The 18,813-nt window shown below is 61.3% G+C and overlaps 2 protein-coding genes across 5 annotated transcripts in view; one reads left to right on the top strand and one right to left on the bottom strand.

The window, feature by feature from the left end:
- Positions 1-2,953: 2,953 nt before the first annotated feature.
- Positions 2,954-4,667, top strand: CNFN (cornifelin). Of its 3 annotated transcripts, none has more exons than XM_004620693.2 (5): positions 2,954-3,004; positions 3,446-3,547; positions 3,837-3,947; positions 4,238-4,374; positions 4,468-4,667. In XM_004620693.2, exons 2-5 carry the CDS (start codon positions 3,508-3,510, stop codon positions 4,555-4,557), a joined length of 378 nt encoding a protein of 125 aa, XP_004620750.1. In that variant the 5' UTR covers positions 2,954-3,004; positions 3,446-3,507; the 3' UTR covers positions 4,558-4,667. The 3 variants fall into 3 exon arrangements, with proteins under 3 accessions (XP_004620750.1, XP_055002275.1, XP_055002276.1); XM_055146300.1 differs by having other exon boundaries at positions 2,955-3,004; positions 3,392-3,547; XM_055146301.1 differs by lacking the exon at positions 3,446-3,547 and having other exon boundaries at positions 2,956-3,004.
- Positions 4,668-7,138: 2,471 nt separating this feature from the next.
- Positions 7,139-18,813, bottom strand: part of MEGF8 (multiple EGF like domains 8) — a 37,452-nt gene continuing 25,777 nt past the window's right edge. For both annotated transcript variants that reach the window (XM_055146523.1, XM_055146524.1), the window contains exons 31-41: positions 16,841-17,072; positions 15,830-15,953; positions 15,527-15,740; positions 15,230-15,444; positions 12,889-13,096; positions 12,621-12,780; positions 12,106-12,298; positions 11,695-11,865; positions 11,140-11,270; positions 10,714-10,846; positions 7,139-9,543 (exon numbers count right to left, since the gene is read on the bottom strand). In XM_055146523.1, coding sequence (XP_055002498.1) covers positions 8,275-9,543; positions 10,714-10,846; positions 11,140-11,270; positions 11,695-11,865; positions 12,106-12,298; positions 12,621-12,780; positions 12,889-13,096; positions 15,230-15,444; positions 15,527-15,740; positions 15,830-15,953; positions 16,841-17,072 — 3,050 coding nt within the window. In that variant the 3' untranslated portion in view covers positions 7,139-8,274. The remainder of the gene's footprint in view (positions 9,544-10,713; positions 10,847-11,139; positions 11,271-11,694; positions 11,866-12,105; positions 12,299-12,620; positions 12,781-12,888; positions 13,097-15,229; positions 15,445-15,526; positions 15,741-15,829; positions 15,954-16,840; positions 17,073-18,813) is intronic.

The raw sequence follows: 18,813 nt of genomic DNA, 5'->3' as shown, positions 1-18,813 counted from the left end.
CAGCACCCTATAGTACCCTGTGCACCTCCAGGAATGATCCTGGAGCACAGAGCCAGGAGTAACCCAATAATAATAATAATAAATGAATACATAAATAAAAATATGTTTTAGGCTGGGAGGTTAGCACAAAGCACTGAGTGCAGGGTTTGTATGCAGGGGCCCCAGAATTCCATCCCTGGCTCCCTGAGACCTCCAGCAGAGACCTCTGAGTACTGAGCTGGGTGTAGTTCCTGAGCACCACTAAATTTGACCCCAAAGTCATCATCATCATCATCATCATCACCATCATCATCATCACTGTATCACTGTCATCCCGTTGCTCGTTGATTTGCTCGAGCGGGCACCAGTAATGTCTCAGTATTGGTGATTTTGTACATCAGGAATAATCACTATCATCCCGTTGCTCATCGATTCTTTCGAGCAGGCACCAGTAACGTCTCTCATTGAGAGACTTATTGTTACTGTTTTTGGCATATTCAATATGCACAGGTAGCTTGCCAGGCTCTGCCGAGTGGGCTCGATACTCTTGATAGCTTGCCGGGCTCTCCGAGAGGGGCAGAGGAATCAAACTCGGGTCGGCCGCGTGAAAGGCAAATGCCCAACCGCTATGCTATCTATCGCTCCAGCCCAGGAATAATAATAATAATAATAGGGGCCGGAGCAATAGCACAGCGGGTAGGGCGTTTGCCTTGCAAGTGGCCGACCCGGGTTCGATCCCCGGCATCCCATATGGTCCCCCAAGCACCGCCAGGAGTAATTCCTGAGTGCAGAGCCAGGAGTAACCCCTGAGCATCGCTGGGTGTGACCCAAAAAGCAAAAAAAAAAAAAATAATAATAATAATAATAATAATAGAGGCAGGAAGGATAGTATAGTGGGTAGGGCATTTATCTTATACATGGCTGACCCAGGCTTCATTCCTGGCATCCCATATGGTCCCCTGAGCACTGCCAGTAGTAATTCCTGAGTGCAGAGCCAGAAGTAAAGAGATCATATCATTATATTTTCATCCAATCTTACAAGCAAGATGATCGAGGTCCAGCAAGGGAGGCTGGAGTGCCCAACAGAAAAACTACAGCTCAGAGAGCACCACTTTTGGAGGTGAGCCAAAAACAAAAACAAATAATTAATTTGAAACTAAATAAAATTTTAAATAATAATATTTAATGAATAATGCTATTATTTATCATATTTAAATAACAACACTTCCCAGGGTTATCTGTATGTATAATTTAAGCAGATGACTTGTATTTTAGCTGACACTCCGTTTGAGGGGGAGAGCTGCCAGATGCATGGAGGCAGGTGGTCACCCCTCACCCCCTGACTTTTCTCTTCCTGCGGGTCACCTCCCCTCCCCACAGCTGGCCACCTCATAGCATCCACAGTCCCGATTTCCTCATCTCCCTGAGACTCGCTGTATCTAATTGGGGGCCCCAGGATGTGTCAGTGAGGGGAGCAGAAACTCAGGGCAGAGCTGACGAGCACCTGGAAATTCTCCTCCTCCTCCTCCTCCTCCTCCTCCTCCTCCTCCTCCTCCTCCTCCTCCTCCTCCTCCTCCTCCTCCTCCTCCTCCTCCTCCTCCTCCTCCTCCTCCTCCTCCTCCTCTTCCTCCTCTTCCTCCTCCTCATCCTAGGCCATGACTGGCCCTGACTCCCTGCAGCATGGGGTCGGGAAACATGGGGGGTGGGGACAGAGGCAGAGACCCCCAGGACAAGTAGGAGAGATGCAGAGTTTGGGAAGAGGGAAGAGGTGGGGAGATAGAGTGTGGGGGGGATTTTGGAGAGATTTGCAGAGTGAGGAAGAGGCAGGGCTGGGGGGACAGGGGTCCCAGGACAGAAATGGAAAGGGGTACCCCAGATATTCAGACTCCTCCAGCCAGCCATGGCCCCAACAGGGATAGACGTTGATGCCGCCTGATGACGGGGGGGGGGGGGGGGACAGGGACAGGGAGCCATGGGGTGGTGCAGAGAGGCCAAGAGGTGAAGAACAGGTCTTGGGGTTGGGAGGCAAAAGGTGTGGAGGTGGGGGGGCCTGGGATCCCAGGCCAGCAGGGTAAACCACCTGCCTCCGCCATGCCCATACTCACCCCACTCAGTGAAGTGACGGCACCACCTTCTCTGCAGGTGACACCCCAATTTTCCGGTGCCTCCTACATTTTTGGGGGTGACACCCATGCCAGGATCCCCACCCGGCTCTAACGCTGCTTCCCTCACTGAGTCACTTCCAAGCCTGCCAGGCCTGTTGGGGGGAAACTCGGTGACTCAGGCCCCCAACTCTCTCCCTCAGGAATCCTGGACCCCCAGCCCCTTCCTTCCTCCCAGCAACCAGTGGGCCAGGCCACCCTGTTCCTGCAGCACTTGGAGCCCCCTCCCACTGTGTCAGATCCCAGGAGTCCGGGGGGGGGGGTCTGCCCTCCCCCGCCCTCAGCCTCCTTCTCCTCAATCTGGTGGTGGTTTCCTGCCCTCGGTCCCAATATGAGTGCCCCAAACACAGTGCCCTCACCCCTCCCTGACTGGAAGCACAGAGCCTCTCCCCCAGGGATGTGGGGGTCCCGTAGACGCAGATGGGAGAAGACACCAGCACTCACTGCTGCCTTTCTCCACCACAGACCTGAGCCCCACTTTCCATGGCTTCTGGACCCCTCTTTCCCTTTCTTACTTCTCCCCAGATCTCTGGCTTCCGCGGGCTCTCCCCATCTCTCTCCACCTCTGGTCTCTGCCCACTCAGCTCTCCTCCATCCCTGGACCCCTGCCCCCTCCCATTGTGCCCCAGACAAGTCAGGAAGCAACTGTGGGGGGCTGGGGAAGGAGGGAGAGGGGGAGGCCCATTAGAGCCAGAGGGTCAGCCAGACCTGCTTGACTCCCCAAGCTCCGTCAGAGCCCCGCCCAAGCCCGTGGGGTGGCCCCAATATAAGCTGCTCCTGGCTGGAGCCTGAGAACTCAGAGTGCCCTGTCGCCTGTGCGTCTGCCCCGCCACCTCCGTGGTTGTCATCATCTAAACCCACAGGTAGGAGCCTCACTCCTGCTCCCTGCTCCCCTGCATGGCTGACCCCAGCTCTGGGCACCCCCCCACAGCTGCCTCCTCCACCCACACAGAACTGGGTAGTGGAGTTTGGAAGCTCTGGGGTCCAGCATCTCTTGCCTGGGCTTTGGGGCCTCAATGATCTGTCTGGGAAATGGGCTGGCAGTGCAATCCCAGTGCCGGGAAGTGGGGGGCACCTGCTCTTCTGGCCTCACTCTCTTGCCTCCGCCTCGGGTCTGAGGGGGTCCTCTGGGGTCTGTGGGGCAGCTGGACAGAGATCGGCGAGTTTCTTCCCTGCACCCCTCCACCTCTCCTAGCTGGCAGGCTCACCTGGCCTCTTTCTCCTCCCCCCCAACCTGTCCCCCGCCCCAGTCCCGCCCCCGGTGCCCCTTGCCCACACCACCATCTCCAGCGCCCCTGGCACAGATCCAGCCGGCTGTCACTGTCACCGCTGCGGTCCCCCGCGCCGCCTCCACAGGGCCAGCAAGATGCAGTTCGAGATGCAGGAGTGCCGCGTGAAAGGCAAAGGTGGGCCTGCGGGCGCCCTCAGATGACAGCCGGCTCCTGCTGGCACCCCAGACCCCCGACATCCCCGGCCCAGACGTGGAGGCGGCAGCGACGCTTCGATGCTTCGCCCTCGTCCCGCCCACTATCCCCCCCACCCCCGCCCCAGTACAGGACCCCGTCCCCCCTCCCCCAGCCCACCCGAGGAGCATGAGGCGGCAGGGAAGGGGGAGGCATAGTGGGGTCCGGCAGAGGGGGAGGCAGCCGGAGGGAAGGTGTGAGGCTGCCCCATGACCCGTGTCCCCCTCCACAGCCATGTCCTACCCAGTGACCAGCCAGCCCCAGTGTGCCAGCACCTGCTACCAGACACAGGCCAGCGACTGGCACACGGGGCTCACGGACTGCTGCAACGACATGCCCGTCTGTGAGTGCAACCCCACTGCCAGCGCCCCCTCCCTGGACCCTGAACCCCTTTCGCCTTCACCCCATCTTTGGACTCCCCACCCTCCCGGATCTCAGCCCTTCCCATCCGTACCCCCACCACCACGCCCCGCCCAGCGCATCCTTCACTTTCCTCCGGATGGCCCCAACTCCCGCTTCAAACGCTGGTTCCCCACCTCTGAGCACCACCTCCAGGACCACCAGCTCCCCCCGCCCCCGCCCGCCCCGGGGAGCTTGGGTCTCGGCCGCTGACCACGCCCCCACCCGCCCCAGGTCTTTGTGGCACGTTTGCGCCCATGTGCCTGGCCTGTCGCATCTCTGACGACTTCGGCGAGTGCTGCTGCGCGCCCTACCTGCCCGGCGGCCTGCACTCGCTCCGCACCGGCATGCGCGAGCGCTACTGCATCCAGGTGCGCGCTGGCCCGGGGGCGCGTGGGGGGGGGGGGGGCGAGGGCGCGCGGGGCGTCCCCCACGCGCTCTGACCTCTCTCTCCCACCCACCAGGGCTCCATCGGGCACGACTGGGCGGCGCTCACGTTTTGTCTTCCCTGCGCATTGTGTCAGATGGCGCGGGAACTGAAGATCCGACAATAAAGGGGTTCCCCCTCCCCAGCTTTTCTTCTGGTCCTCTGGCCTCCGTTGCGCCCTCCCAGCGGGAGGGCGCCCTTCCAACTCTCTCCCAGTTGTTCCATGTACACCCACAATTAAAAAAAAAAAAAACCTGAAAACCAACCCCGCCCACATGTTTTTGTCTCTTGGGAGGAATCTGGGCGGGCAAGGGCCAGTCGGATGGTGGGGACTCACTCGGGGATGGGCCTGCCGGGGTGCAGAGGGGAATTGCCGCATTGCGAGATCTTCCCGTTTCTATTCTGGTGGGTGTTTTGTTTTGGGGGAACCACACTGGCGGTGCTCGATGACCGTGGGGCACCCGGCTGGAGTTGGAGCCTCCCGCATGCACTCCTTGAACTATCTCCCTGACCAGATCTTTTGGGAGTGTGTGTGTGTGTGTGTGTGTGTGTGTGTGTGTGTGTGTGTGCGTGCGCGCGCGCGCGCGCGCGGCGCAGGGGGTAGGGTGGGGGTGGGAAACAGCAGGTGGCACTCAGGACCCCCAAAATCCCCAGGTCTCAGCAAGATGTTTGTGACATTGGTGAGTGCTCCTCACTCTCCCCTCTCCCCCCCCCAGGGTCCCCTCTAACGAAGACCCCCTCCTAAGGCTCTGCCCAGATCCTGAAAAGCAGAAAATCTTGGTAGAGAAGCCAAATTACACAAATTCTTATATTGCAGGGGTGGGGGGTGGTGCACCACCTGTAATGCTCAGGGGCTACTTCTGGCTCTGTGCTCTTCCAGCAGTGCTCAGGGGATCATGTGGTGCTGGAGATTGAACCCAGGTGGGCTGCATGCCAGACAAGAGCCTTAACTCCAGCTGCCTCGAGTTCTAAGGACAAACTAGTGGGCGCCACATGGCTCACCGGAAACTGAGCCTTGAACACCGTTCACAGGCCAAGCACTGCTCCCTGAAGCCAAAGCAGCCGTTAAGGAGCCCGAATTCAATCCACTTTCTTTGTGACAAAAATGACCCATCCGGTTCCCAGATGTAACAGGCTTGGGATCCGCCTTGACTTTTGCTGAATTCAGAGCTTCCTGCCCTGAGGCTAATCCCGAGCAGATCCCATGGCTGACGTGGGAGGCTCAGCTGGGATTCGAAGACCCAAAAGTGAATCCATCCAATCAGCAGTCACTGATGCTAATGGCATAATTAATATATAATTAAGTAATTTTACCATCACGGCTCCTCTAATCGGTGCTTTTCTCTTCTCCACTCTCTGATCCATACACTAAACCATCAGTGACACCTTCACTTGCAATAGCAAACTGGAATCCCAAATTTCACCTGCAACGCCAGAAGCCCCCAGATCTGCTCTTCACCTTCTTTCCCACCCCCCTCCATCTGTCATCAAAGCCTCATTCCGCCCCAGCTCCTGCATCTCCTACTCTGCAGAGTGGAGTTAGATCCTTATGAAACCCAACGCCAAACCCAGTGCCTTCCCTTCTTTGAACTTGTCTCCTATTCCTCTTCCAATCACACTTAAAAATCCCCTCCTTTCAGGGCCGGAGCAATAGCACAGTGGGTAGGGCATTTGCCTTGCATATGGCCGACCCGGGTTCAATTCCCAGCATCCCATATGGTCCCCTGAGCACCGCCAGGGGTGATTCCTGAGTGCAGAGCCGGGAGTAATCCCTGTGTATTGCCAGGTGTGACCCAAAAAGCAAAAAAAAAAAAAAAAAAACCCTCCTTTCATCTTCCCTTTCAATGCTGTTTTGGGGTTCGGGGTCATGTCTGGTGGTGCTCCAGGAAACATGCCATGCTGGGTTCAAACCTGGGGCTCCCACATACCAAGAATGGCTTCCAGCCCTTGTAATTGTCACTGACACTGGGGAAACCAGTGATTGCTCACGTCGGCCAGTGGCCAGGGATATGGCATATGGGTGGAGCTGCCCTGGGTTCTATCCCCAGCTGGCACCAGATACAAAATCCCAAACAACTCCCCAGTACAGTGCCAGGCGCCCAAAGCCCTTGGTGGCATCTATCCCCACTTAAGATTCTGGGGTCTCAGGGCCACACAAGGGCAGGGCAGCTGCCTGCAAGGAAGTCAATGGAACTGCAGCAATGACATGCAGGCAAAACGCCCACACGTGGCTCCAAGGTCAGCCAGCCATGGGCGCTGGGAGGCCATGGTGCCAATGGCAAACACACACGTGATGGGCTGACCCCTAGGAAGCCCTTCAACCACCCAGGGTGTGGAAAGGCTGAGATTTGCAGACCATGGCAGAGGCCACCCTGCACACCTCAAGCCTACTTACTGCTGTGTCCTCAGCAAAACAACGTATGCGGGGCCTGGGCTGCATAATGCCTGGAGAGGCATTTTCCACCCCTCCCACAGATGCCCACGTGAGTGAGGCCCACTGAGGCCCATCCCATGCCCTGGGTGTGCTGGTGTCAGCCTGGGCCATGCCAGAGCCTGTGAGCACAGCCCGGCCATCTCCCCTCCTGAGAAGCAGGGTTCCCCGACATGGGACCAGGGGTCAAAGGCCCCGCTGCCCTCTTCTCCCTTGGGATACCACCAGGACACCATCTAGCGAGCCACCCCACCTCCCACACAGACAGCTCCAGACATAGAGTCTCCCACACTCTTTATTGTTCACCCAAGTACCCCCCTGTCCAGACACCCCTGGACCCACATTCAAGACGGAGGCCCCCTGCCAAGTGTAAGGTGCAGGTAGGACCAGCTCCCCGGGGGTCCCAAAAGGCAACTGGGGTTCAAGTCTTGGGAAAGGAGAACACCAAGTTCAAAAGGGGAGAGAAGTCCAAGGTGAGACTGGCTGGGGACAGCCCCTGCAGGGACCCCGATTTCACCTCCCGGTGAGCTGAAGGCTGAGGGCTTCACCCTTCTCCTGACCTCTTCTGCCCGGGCCGGTGGTTCTGCCACCTCCAGCAGCAGGGTCCTGTCCTGGCCCCTCGGTTCTGTGGGCCAGCCTCTGCTCAGGCACCCCACAGCACCCCCAGAGCACACGCAGCGTGGCTCCTGAGGAACCTCGTCTCTGGGGGTACCCCAGGGCCGAGACTGGGCTCACCTTCCACCCGGGCCCCTGTCTCCATCTCAACCAACCAGCCGCCACTACCCGCAGAGGTGTGGGGCGACGCTGGACTCCTCTGCCCTGCCACCCGGTCACCCATCCCTGCCTTGCTCTCGGGCCCACTCATCTCCCGAGTCCCCGGGGGTGCCCCCACCCCAGTTCACAGACCCCATCCACCGCTCCCTCAAGTCCCGTTCTTCTCCCTCCAGAAACTGCCCAGTGGCTTCCCACTGCCCTGAGAATAAGACCCCAAACCCACCTGGGGCCCACCGGCCTCTCTGGCCGCTGATGCTTCCTACAAAACCAGCCTGGGGCTTTGCCTGAAGGCCTCAACCTTGACCTTGAGTGACTTCTAGCGCCCTATGCCTGGAACCCCCTCTGGCTGCGCTTCCTTCTCCCAGCCCAGGCAAGACGCTGCCCCGAATGCCTGGTCCCGCCAGCGTGTGCGGGATCAGTGTCCACACTGACTGTCCCCCTTCACTAGAACAAAGTCCCAGGCATGAGGGAGCGCCGTCTGGCTCGGTCGCCTGCCCGGGGCCTCAGCAGGGCCTGGCACACAGAAGGTTTCAATAAATAATGGTTGACAGTAGGGCAGAGACGGCCCTGCCAGGGGAGCCAGGGGACGGGGAAGGGACCAGAGGCCCCTGGAGACACTGGCGCTGGACATGCGGCGGGTCAGAGTGACATGCTGGTGAGGTTGTCCTGGCTCAGCAGTCCCTTGCGGCCAGCACCCGGCCCGTGCCCGCTGCCCCCCGCGCCCCCGCCACCCCCGCAGTAGTCGTGGAGCCTGTGTCGCAGTGTGACCAGGGCCGAGCCCAGGCAGGCACCATTGGGTGCGTGGGGCCCGCCGGGCAGCCGCAGCAGCAGTGTGGCCACCCCCGCCATGCCATCCTCGGTGGGCTCCAGCGTGATGGGCCCTGCGCGCAGGCCGGCCGGGCTGGCAGGGAGGGCGGGCGAGCAGCAGCCCCCTCCCCCGGGGCCCCAGGGCCCACCAGCCCCCGTCAGCAGCAGGGGGGCCAGGAAAGGCTCGGAGCGACGAAAGGCAGGCGGCGGGAGGCCCGTGGGCTTCCAGGTGGGCGCCGGGGCGGCCGGGTCAGGCGGGAAGCAGACGGTGACCTTGGCGAAGGGGCGACTGGCCATCTTGGTCATCTCCTGCAGGTGGCGGCGCTGCTCCTGCCGCTGGTCCAGGGCCTGCTTGGCCTTCCAGAGGAGCACGCAGAGCGAGAGGAAGAGGAAGAAGCAGGAGAAGAAGACCGAGAAGAAGACGAACAGGTCGATGTGGGCCTGGTCCTGCCGGAAGAAGAGCAGGCCCTGCGAGTCGGCCGAGCCGTTGGCGCCCGGCCCGCTCGGGTCCCCCACGCCCAGCAGCAGCAGGTACACGCGGCTGGACTTGAGGGCGTGGTGCTCGTGTGGGTACGTGATGACCAGCCGGTCCCGCACCCCTCGCACCACCAGCACCGTCGACGGCTCCGTCACCGTCACGTAGGTGATCAGGCCACGGGGCCACACCTCCCGCACCCTGGGCTCTGCCGGGGCCCCTGGCCCACTCCCGGCCCCGGCTCCCCCGGGATCCCCTGCTGCCCGGGGACCCCCCTCGGCCGGGGGCGGCGGGGGTGGCGGCGGTGGCGGCGGCTGGATGTGCACGGTGTGGACGCCCGTGTCGGGGGCCACGCGGACCACGAAGGTGTCGTAGGAGGTGGAGACATAGAGGTCTACGGCGCCAAAGGTGACGTCCAGGGTCAGGCGGATGTCCACGTTAGTGAACTTGGGCTGCACGCCGAAGAGGACGGTGCGGCCGGGGCCCAGGGCGCGGCGCTTGGGCTCGTGGAAGCAGTTGGTCTGAGAGAGCGGGTCGAGGCAGCACTCCTGCTCCACCGAGATGAGCCGGTAGCACTGCTGGCCCCCCAGCGGGCTCCCGTGGAATGACTCCCGGCACTTGGCGCACTGCGGGCAGAGTGGGGCAGCTTCTGGGGCTACGGCTCTCCTGGCATCCCCCACCTCCCTGCTGGCACAGACGCCCCCAGCTCACCCTCAACCATGGCAGGGGGGCACCCAGACTCAGAGCAAGCTGGTCCCCACATCTCGCCAGCCTTGGCGATGGCAACGGGGCTGCAGGAGCTGTGCCCACCAGGTGACCCCCACTCGCTGAGGCCCGGGCCCCGCTCGTCTCCCCCAGGTCAACCTCCTTTCATCCCAGGGGCAGCTTCACACGAGGCCCCCCAGGCCCCGCATCTCCCGCCCCCACGTCTCTGTCCTTCCAGCCAGGACCCACACTTGGGATGCCTCTCCGGTGCCTGCTCCTCTCGACCCTCCACCTCCTGGGGACAGTGCGTCTGGCCCGCCTGGTCCCCTCTGGCACCCCAGCACCCTAGCCAGACAGGTACTCTGCCCCCTGGTGCTCGTATGCACCACGCCGCTCAAGGCCGCAGCTGCCTGGTGCACCTGGAGGAACGAGGGGCTCGGAATCGGGCCAGCTGCATGGACGGGCTGTGGGAGACCACCCAGGCTCTGAGCACCACGCAGGTCAGATACTGGGACGACGCCACAGCCAGACAAGGCACCGGCAGCATGGCCCTGAGGGGTCTCCCAGTCTGCCCTGGCCCTGCTGTCCCCGCTACAGCACCACCCAAAGCAGGACGCCCCCTCCCTCTCACTCCAGACACTAGAGAAACTCAGTTCAGGCTTGAGCCCTCTCCGAACACAGGCCAGCCCCTCTGGATGGCGTCAGACATGCAAGCACGGGAGTGGGCCTGGAGCTCGAGGGGCAGTGCAGAATGGGGCGCTGGGTACCCCCTCAGCACCTCCAAGAGGGACCCCCTGACCACCACCAGGGGTAGACCAAAGCACTTCTCCTGAACTCCTGAAAAACTCCGGTCGGGGGCAGAGCATCAGGGAGACACGGAAGGCTCCACCCTGCACACCTCGACAGAGAGGAGGCTTCAGAGAGCAGGAGGGGAGACTGAGGCAAGCAAAGAGAGGGGTGACCCAAGCTGTCCTCCCAGCAGAGAGCCCTTGGCCCCAGACCCGTGTTGCCGAGTCCCCGCTGCCCTGTCCTATGAGCTGTGCGCCCTGCCCGCCTCCCTCCCTGGGCTGTGGCACCCCTGCCCGCCACACCTGGTACTTGTAGCAGTCTCGGCGGTCACTCGGGGAGCCACCCTGGCACGTGCCCGTCTCCGTGTTGTTCTGACACGGGCAGCCTGTCCCATCCTGCTCGTTGCACGTGTCTGCGTGGCCATTACACTGGCATCTGAGGGGCAGGAAGAAGACGGGGTCACAGAGGTCCTGAGCAGGTCCTGGCCCTGTGAGCCGAGCCCCAGCGGCAGCCAGAAGGAGACACCGGGCGGCTCCCCGAGGGAAGGGGACACCTGGCCTCTGGCCCATCTCCAGCACCGGGGCCCTGGTGGAACCCAGGTGTCCACACATCCCCAGCTCTCTCCCTGGGAGTCCATCCTCCCCGGGGTGAGGACAGAGGGTGGGGTGGGGGGTCCAGACTCAGGGGCCCTTCTTGGTACTCAGGGCTCCGCCGCCCCCACCGCTTACTTGGTGCATTTCCCATCCAGGAGGAAGTAGCCATGCAGGCAGCTTTCACATCTGTCCCCATAGCTGTTGTTCTGACAGTTCACACACACAGCCTCATCCTCACTAGGGCCTTCGGTAACCCAGTTCTCGATCTGGCCAAGGAAGAAGTGGGGATCACAGAAAGAAACGGGCCTGGCCCCCACCTCTGACTAGAAATCCCCATCCCTCCTCCCTCAGACCTGGGGTCCAGGCTCCCAAGCCTCCTCCCTCAGACCTGGGCTCCAGGCCCTTAACCTCTTCCCTCAGACCCAGGTTCCAGGCCCCCAACCTCTTCCCTCAGACCCTGGCTCCAGGCCCCCAAGCCTCCTCCCTCAGATCCAAGTTCCAGGCTCCCAGCCTCCTCCCTCAGACCCGGGCTCCAGGCCCTTAACCTCTTCCCTCAGACCCAGGTTCCAGGCCCCCAACCTCTTCCCTCAGACCCTGGCTCCAGGCCCCCAAGCCTCCTCCCTCAGATCCAGGTTCTAGGCTCCCAGCCTCCTCCTTCAGACCCGGGCTCCAGGCCTCAGCCTCTTTCACCTCCTCCGGGTCCAGGGAGTATTTCTCCGGCTCCCTCCTGGCCATCTCAAGCTCCTTCCTGGAGACGCAGACGTGGCTGTTGCCTCGACAGAAGGCATGGCAGGGCCGGCACGTGCCACCCCCCACGGCCGAGCCCACAAAGAGCGGGAGGCACTGCTCACAGTGGCTGCCCTGGGAATGGCGGTGACAGGACAGTGAGAGGAGCTGGAGAGTGATGGGGGTGGACACTCTCCCACCTGTGCCCCGAGGAGCCACAGCCTGCACTGGGCGGGCTTCCCCTCGGCCCAGCCGCCCACTCTCCAAGAGCCAGTGTCCACCCGCCCTCCGTGTCCTCCCGTCCTGTTCCGTGTCACCGCCCTGCTGCAGACTGGTCCTGCTCGCAGAAGGGCAGGGGGGCAGGAGGCGGCGCACCTTGGTGTGGTTGCGGCACAGCAGGCAGTGGTCGCGTGCCCCCACGCCGGCGCACTCGCTGTGGCGGTTGCAGCGACACTCCGTGGAGCAGTTGCGGCCGACAAAACCGAAGTGGCAGCGGCAGTAGTCGGGCTCCACGCAGGAGCCGTTGACGCAGCCCTGGGCACACACAGGGCGGCACAGCCCCGTCACGCTGCAGGGTGGGACGGGTGAGAGTCGGGCTAGGGGCTGCAGCCCACCACCCCTGCCCTGCCTGCCTCACCCCTGTGCTGTTCCCCCATCACTGCCAGGCGAGGGAGCAGGCCCCCTGACTGCCTCTCCAGGAACCACCCACAAACCCTCTCCTCTCCGGGTGCCCCTGCCACACTCGCCCACCAGAACCGCTCTGACACTTCTTAGAGGAACACCACCTGTGTACCTTTCAACCACGCCCCCACTGCTGCCCACCCCCACCCAGCCCCACAAGTCCGTGAGCTGCCCACTCCTGGACAGGCCGCTAGGGGGCGCAAACTCACTTGTCCATGGTATAGCCCGTTTTGCAGCTGCACTCATAGCCGTGGGGCCGGTCGTGGCAGTTTTGCGTCTCATTGCAGTCGTGGTGCCCGTTAGCACATTCATCCTCAGGGGGGCAGGACAGGAAGGCCCACGAAGCCCCGTCACGCTCACACGTCAGCCCTGGCACACAGATGGAGGGTTTCACCTGGGGGAGCTTCTGCAACACCCACAGACTCCGCCCCCCCCCCCGGGCACCACCCCTTCCACTCATCCCCAAATCCACCTCACCTTCGCGGGGGCCGCTGAGGCCACCCTCCAGGCAGCGGCCTCCCCCATCCTGGCCACCCCAGGCACACCAGCCGCAGTGCGGGCGCCGCAGGCATACAGCACACTGGGTTGCCTGGGCACAGCCCAGGGAGCAGCTCTCGGGGCCCCGGAGCAGCCGCCCGCAGCCCCCCGCCATGCAGCGGAGGGGCAGGTAGGACGGGCTCAGGCACTGTGGGTGACAGAGGAGCACGGGTCACGTGTGGGGCTCTTGCCACACCACACCCTCTTCTCAGGGAGCAGCAGACTCAGGGACTCTCCCTGCAGGCTCTGCAGAAGCATCCTGCCTCCCCTCCCGCACTCGTAACTTACACGGTAGGCCAGCCTGGGGCAACAGGAGGAAGGAATGACAGTAGGTGACAGAAAGGAGGGACAGGAAGGACAGGGAATACAGTGGGGAGGGTGTTGGCCTTGCATGGGGCTGACCAAGTCTTGATCCCCAGCATCCCATGTGGTCCCCAAGCACTGCCAGGAGTAATTCCTGAGTGCAGAGCCGGGAGTTAAGCCCTGAGCATCACAGGGTGTGACCCAAGAACCACAAAAAAGAGAAGGAAGAAGAAAGAAGGAAGAAGAAAGGTAGAAGGAGGAAGACACAGGCATAGAAAGGGGGGAGAGGGAGGGAGAGGAAGAGTAGGAGGAGGAGGAAGAGGAGGAGGAGGAGGAAGTAGAGGAAGAGGAGGAGGAGGAGGAAGAGGAGGAGGAGGAAGAGGAAGAAGAGGAGGAGGAAGAAGAGGAAGAGGAGGAGGAGGAAGAAGAAGAAGAGGAGGAGGAGGAGGAGGAGGAGGCTGGTCTTCCCCCCAATCACTGTAGTCCCAGAGTGAACCTTCTGCCCTGGGCCACACATGCCTGGTATTGGGGTAAGGAGTCCCCTCACACACTGGCATGGGGCACAGTGGCTGCAGCAGGGGCCCCTGGTGCAGAAACAAGAGGGACAGACTACAAGTCAGTCACTGAGCGAAAACAGAGTACCAGGATCTGCCCCATAGGCTGGGAAGCTGAGGGGCCGCTCAGGGGACCCAGAGACAGGGCACGACATGGTCTGAAGGCTCAGTTGCACTCCTTGGGCCACATCTCAGACACGTCTCAGAGGAACCAGCTGGGACCGGCTGTGCGGGGAGGGCAGGGCAAGCTGTGATCTGGATTAGAAGGGGCTGCCTGAGCCCCAATCCCACTCAATAGCCTGGCCAACCTGGGCGTGAATCAAAGCATAACGTCCCCCTGGGGGACCCTGGCACCACACTATCCCGTGTCCGAGCACTGCTGAGAGCGACCCCTGATCACAGAGTGAGTAGCCCCTGAGTACAACTGGGCATCCCCCTTCACCCCATAAAAAAGGGGGGGCTGGAGCGATAGCACAGCAGGTAGGGCATTTGCCTTGCACGTGGTCAACCCAGGTTTGATCCCCAGCATCCCACTTGGTCCCCTGAGCACTGCCGGGGGTAATTCCTGAGCGCAGAGCCAGGAGTAACCCTTGTGCATCACCAGTGTGACCCAAATAATAATAATAATAATAAAACAGGGGCTGGAGCAATAACACAGTGGGTAGGGCATTTGCCTTGCATGTGGCTGACCTGGGTTCGATTCCTATCATCTCACATGGTCCCCTGAGCACCACCAAGAGTGATTCCTGAGTGCAAAGTCCCCTGAGCATTGCCGGGTATGACCCAAAAAACTAAAAAAAATAAAACCAGAACCCAGGGAGGGACACAATGGGGCTCGGCCATATGCAAGGCCAGCCCACACCCCGTTCTCTCACAACTCTATGGTGCTGTTTGTTTTTTGGGGGGAGGGTGACTCCCAAGAGGTGCTCAGGAAGCCCAGGGGCTCCCCCAGTGACACTCAGCCCACCAGGCCTGGGTCTGGCAGTTCTAAGGGCCTCTTGGCAATCTCGGGGGACATACAGTGCCAGGACTTGAACCAGTTCAGGGGCACAGCTAGCTGTTCCGCCTCCAGGTTGTGTTTTATAGAAATCCAGGTATGGGGCTGGGCAGAGAGCTCCAGGTCTGTGGTGCAAGCAAGTCACGCACAGTGACCCACATATGATCCCCGGCACCTCACGACTGCCCACCCCACCCTGCGCTGCAAGGCTGGCCCCGGCCGCAGCACGCACGTGGATAAGTGTGTGTGCACAGGCGTGTGTGCGTCTGCTCGTGGGTGACGGAGCCAAACGATGCCAGAGGATGAAGTGGCGTGGGGAAGTGGCCAGGGAGCCTGAGAAAGAGCTGCAGGCTCGGGGATCCTGGGAAGAGGCGAGGGGGGTCAGAGGACTGAGGGGGAGGGGTGGGGTGGACGGGGGCGAGGGTACCTGCTGGAGGCTGCTGCTCCACACACAGTGCTGCCAGCCGCCGTCGGCGCCCTTGGAGTCCAGGCAGGCAGAGCAGTTGGGCAGCAGGTGGCAGGGGGTGGGGCAGGGCAGGGGGGGTGACGACTCCACCGGCATGGGGGACACGTTCAGCAGCGAGTGGCTGAAGCACGTCCAGTCGTAGGTGGGCTGCACCGAGAGGATGCGGCGAGTCTCCCCTGGTTGGGGGGCAGCAGGGTGAGCGAGGGTGTCGGGGGTGCTGCCCGCCCCCCCCCAGGGCAAGGCCCTCCCTGGGCGCACCTGTGCGCTTGAACTGCCGCGTCCACATGCACTTGCCCTCACGGGTGCAGTGGCCACAGTCGGCTGCGCCACATGCTGCCTCGGAGCAGTTCCCGGCCCAGAAGACCTCGCGCTGGTTGATGCGACAGTCGTTCTCCGACGTGCAGGAGCCATTGCGGCCGATGCAGGCGCCCTCGGGGCAGTTGGTGCACCACTTGCAACGGGGGGCAGACGCCTAGGGAGGGGCAATGCGTGGCGGGCTCAGTGGGTCCCAACCCGTCCCTGCCGGGACCCCGCCCCCCAGTCCAGGTCGCCCCCACTCACCTCTCCATCTCCTGGCTGCAGGGTCCGGGGGTGGCGGGCCAGGCACTCGCTGCAGGTCCGCAGGCGGCGGCACTCCTCCGGGGAGCGAGGCATCGGGGAGCAGGGGGGACCCCCGCAGCCCAGCCTGGAGAGGCGGGAGGTGCAGCTCACACACATGCCACCTTCTGCCATCTCGGAGGGGCTCCCCCTAGTGACCCCAAACTAGATTATGACAGGCCTCCCCAGCATGCTTCTCCCGCACCCACCTGTGCCCCCACACACCGTCCCCTGTGCCGGAGACACAGAATCCTGCCTCCGGCTACCCCTAGCCCCCAGGGCTTCTGAAGGTCCAGCCTGCCCCCCCTCAGCCGGCACTCTCCCTCCCCACACCCCTGGCACTTCCTACGCAGCAGCTCTGACCCGCTATTCCTGTCTGCTGAAACCTTGGGAGGTTCCCCATCACGGGGTGAGGGGGGAGGGTACCTGCCAATCCCGGCCCCCAATTCCCTGAAGTGCGTGCCTCAGGACTTCCCAGGGTCTACGAAAGCAGCTAGTGCCACTGCCGCTATAATATACTCCCCCCGGAACTGGGGGAGCACCCCCCAACAGACCCATTCGGGTGTCTGTGGACACTGGGGGACACTGATACACTGACTGAGGAAACAGTCTGCTTGCAGCACCCCAAGAGCCCCGTGCCGTGGTGCCAGGGGACAGTGCCCAGCCGGGAGAAGCTGGGGAGGGGCTGTGCAGTGGAGGCACCCCCACCGCAGGCCTTTCTGAGTTCGGGCCCCATTTCCCATCTCGACTCCCCACCCACATGGACTGGGGCAGCCCTAACATCTGTCCCCCCCAAACATCCTGTGATGAGGGCCCAGTGTTGAGCCCCCACATCACCCAGAGCACACAAGGACATGCCCCCAGTCCCAAGCAGGGGTGTATGCTTGGAGTTCCCTACCCCAGCCTAAGTTGATCCCTTATTTTCCCAGCACCGCCCCCTTTGGAGGACCCCGTGTGGTCAGTCACCAGGGTTACCTGTGGGCCTGGTCCCCGGACAGGCAGGCCCCGTGGCACCAGGTGCAGGCCCCAGACTGGTTACAAACCTCGGGGGAGGGCAGCAGACGGCAAGGGTCGGGGGGTAGGGTGAGGGCCAGCAAGCGGCCCAGGGCCACTCCCCCGAAGCCCCCCGAGATGTACAGACGGCCCCCCACTGCTGCCACAGCATGGGCCACGGACTCTTCCATCGGGGGCCCTACGGAGGCTGGGCCTGGGGAAAGATGGGGTGTTCAGAGAGTCAGAGAGACAGGGAGGGACAGACCAGGGCAGACCCAGACACTGGAGAGACAGAGCGGGGACAGAGGCCCAGGAGAGGCACTGTTCAACAACCAAAACAGACAACAGGTCGAGCAAGACCCCCCAGAGGATGCCAAGTGTAGGGCCAGAGCCATTGCACAGAGAGGACAAGGCATTTACCTTGCACACGGTCAACCTGGATTCCATCCCCGGCACCCCATATGGTACCCCAAGCCCCTCCAGGAGTGAGTGATCCCTGATCACAGAGCCAGTATCCAGCCCTGAGCACCACCAGGTGTGCCCAAACACACACACACACACACACACACACACACACACACACACACACACACACACACACACACACAGAGTTTAATTCCCACAGCTGCGCTCAGTTGCTCAGTTCCCAGGACTGGCCCCAGTTAGCTGCCCCGGGACAGGCTCGCTCATTCTACACAGAGGATGGAATCTGAGCATCTCACCCCATCTCCTGACTCGCTCTTAACACAGGAGTTCACTCCCATCCTGCCCCAGGATGGACCCCCCATCTTCTGCTCACCCACCTCCCAGAACCAGCCAGTCTCCAAGAGCAGAAACTTCCCAACACAACAGCCCAGAGACATACAAAGAACCCCAAGACTGTGCTAAGTGGGTCTCTGACCAGTGAACGTTCCTTTATAAACTCCTTTGCCCTGACCCAACCAATCCACTCCAGGTAAATTTTTTATTGTTATTTTGCTTTATGAGTCCTACCTGGCGATGCTCAGGGGTTACGGTAACTCCTGGCTCTATTCCTCCTGGCATTGCTTGGGGGACCATATGGGGTGCCAGGAATTGAACCCTTGTCAGATACGTGCAAAGCAAAAGCCTACCCACTGCACCATCATAATCCAGGGTAAATTATTTTACCATCCCACGGCTCAGACCCCGTGGGCCTGGTATATGTTCCTTCTTCAATACATCATGGCAGAAAAGGAGAAGGGACTGACAGAAACAGACAAGGCTGGGAATGGGGCTGGGTGGCTGGGCTCCAGTCTGCCACATGTGAGGCCCCAGGTCCTAATCCTGGCACCGACAAATAGGCACAGCAGACAGAGGGAGCATAAGGGAGAATCAAGGGGAAAAGAGAAGGCATAACAGATGCACAAGGCAACGCCCAGCCCTGCCCGTGCCGCTGACTGCAGAATGGGGAGGAAGCACCCTGACGAGTATTCACAGCTTTCCGAGGGTGAGTGACTTGGTTGCTTTGATTTTGCTTGTTTTTTTTTTTTTTTCAACTGCTGGTTCTACACTCAGGTATCACTCCTGGTGGGCTCAGGGGACCCTACAGGGTGCCAAGGATCGAACCCTGGTCTGCCACATGCAAGTCAAATGCTCTGCTCACTGTACTATATTGCTCAGGCTCAGTGATATTTTTTTGTTTTAAATTTTGAGCCATACCTTGTGGTGTTCAGGGATATCTGATTTTTGTTGTTGTTGTTGTTTGTTTGGGGGGCAATACCTGGCAATGCTCAGGGGTTACTCCTGACTCTGCACTCAGGAATCACTCCTGGTGATGTCCAGGGGATCTTATGGGATGCTGGGGAGTGAACCTGAGTGAGCCGGGCTAAATGTCCTCCCCACTGTACTATTGCTCTGGCCCACAATGGAAAATAAAATTTCCTAAAAGAAAGTCTCTTAGGAGATGGCTGAGATAATGAGGTGGGAATAGCTGT

The sequence above is a fragment of the Sorex araneus genome, chromosome 8, assembly GCF_027595985.1.
Source record: "Sorex araneus isolate mSorAra2 chromosome 8, mSorAra2.pri, whole genome shotgun sequence".
Lineage (NCBI taxonomy): Eukaryota > Metazoa > Chordata > Mammalia > Eulipotyphla > Soricidae > Sorex > Sorex araneus.
This window is presented reverse-complemented; position numbering and strand designations above follow the sequence as displayed.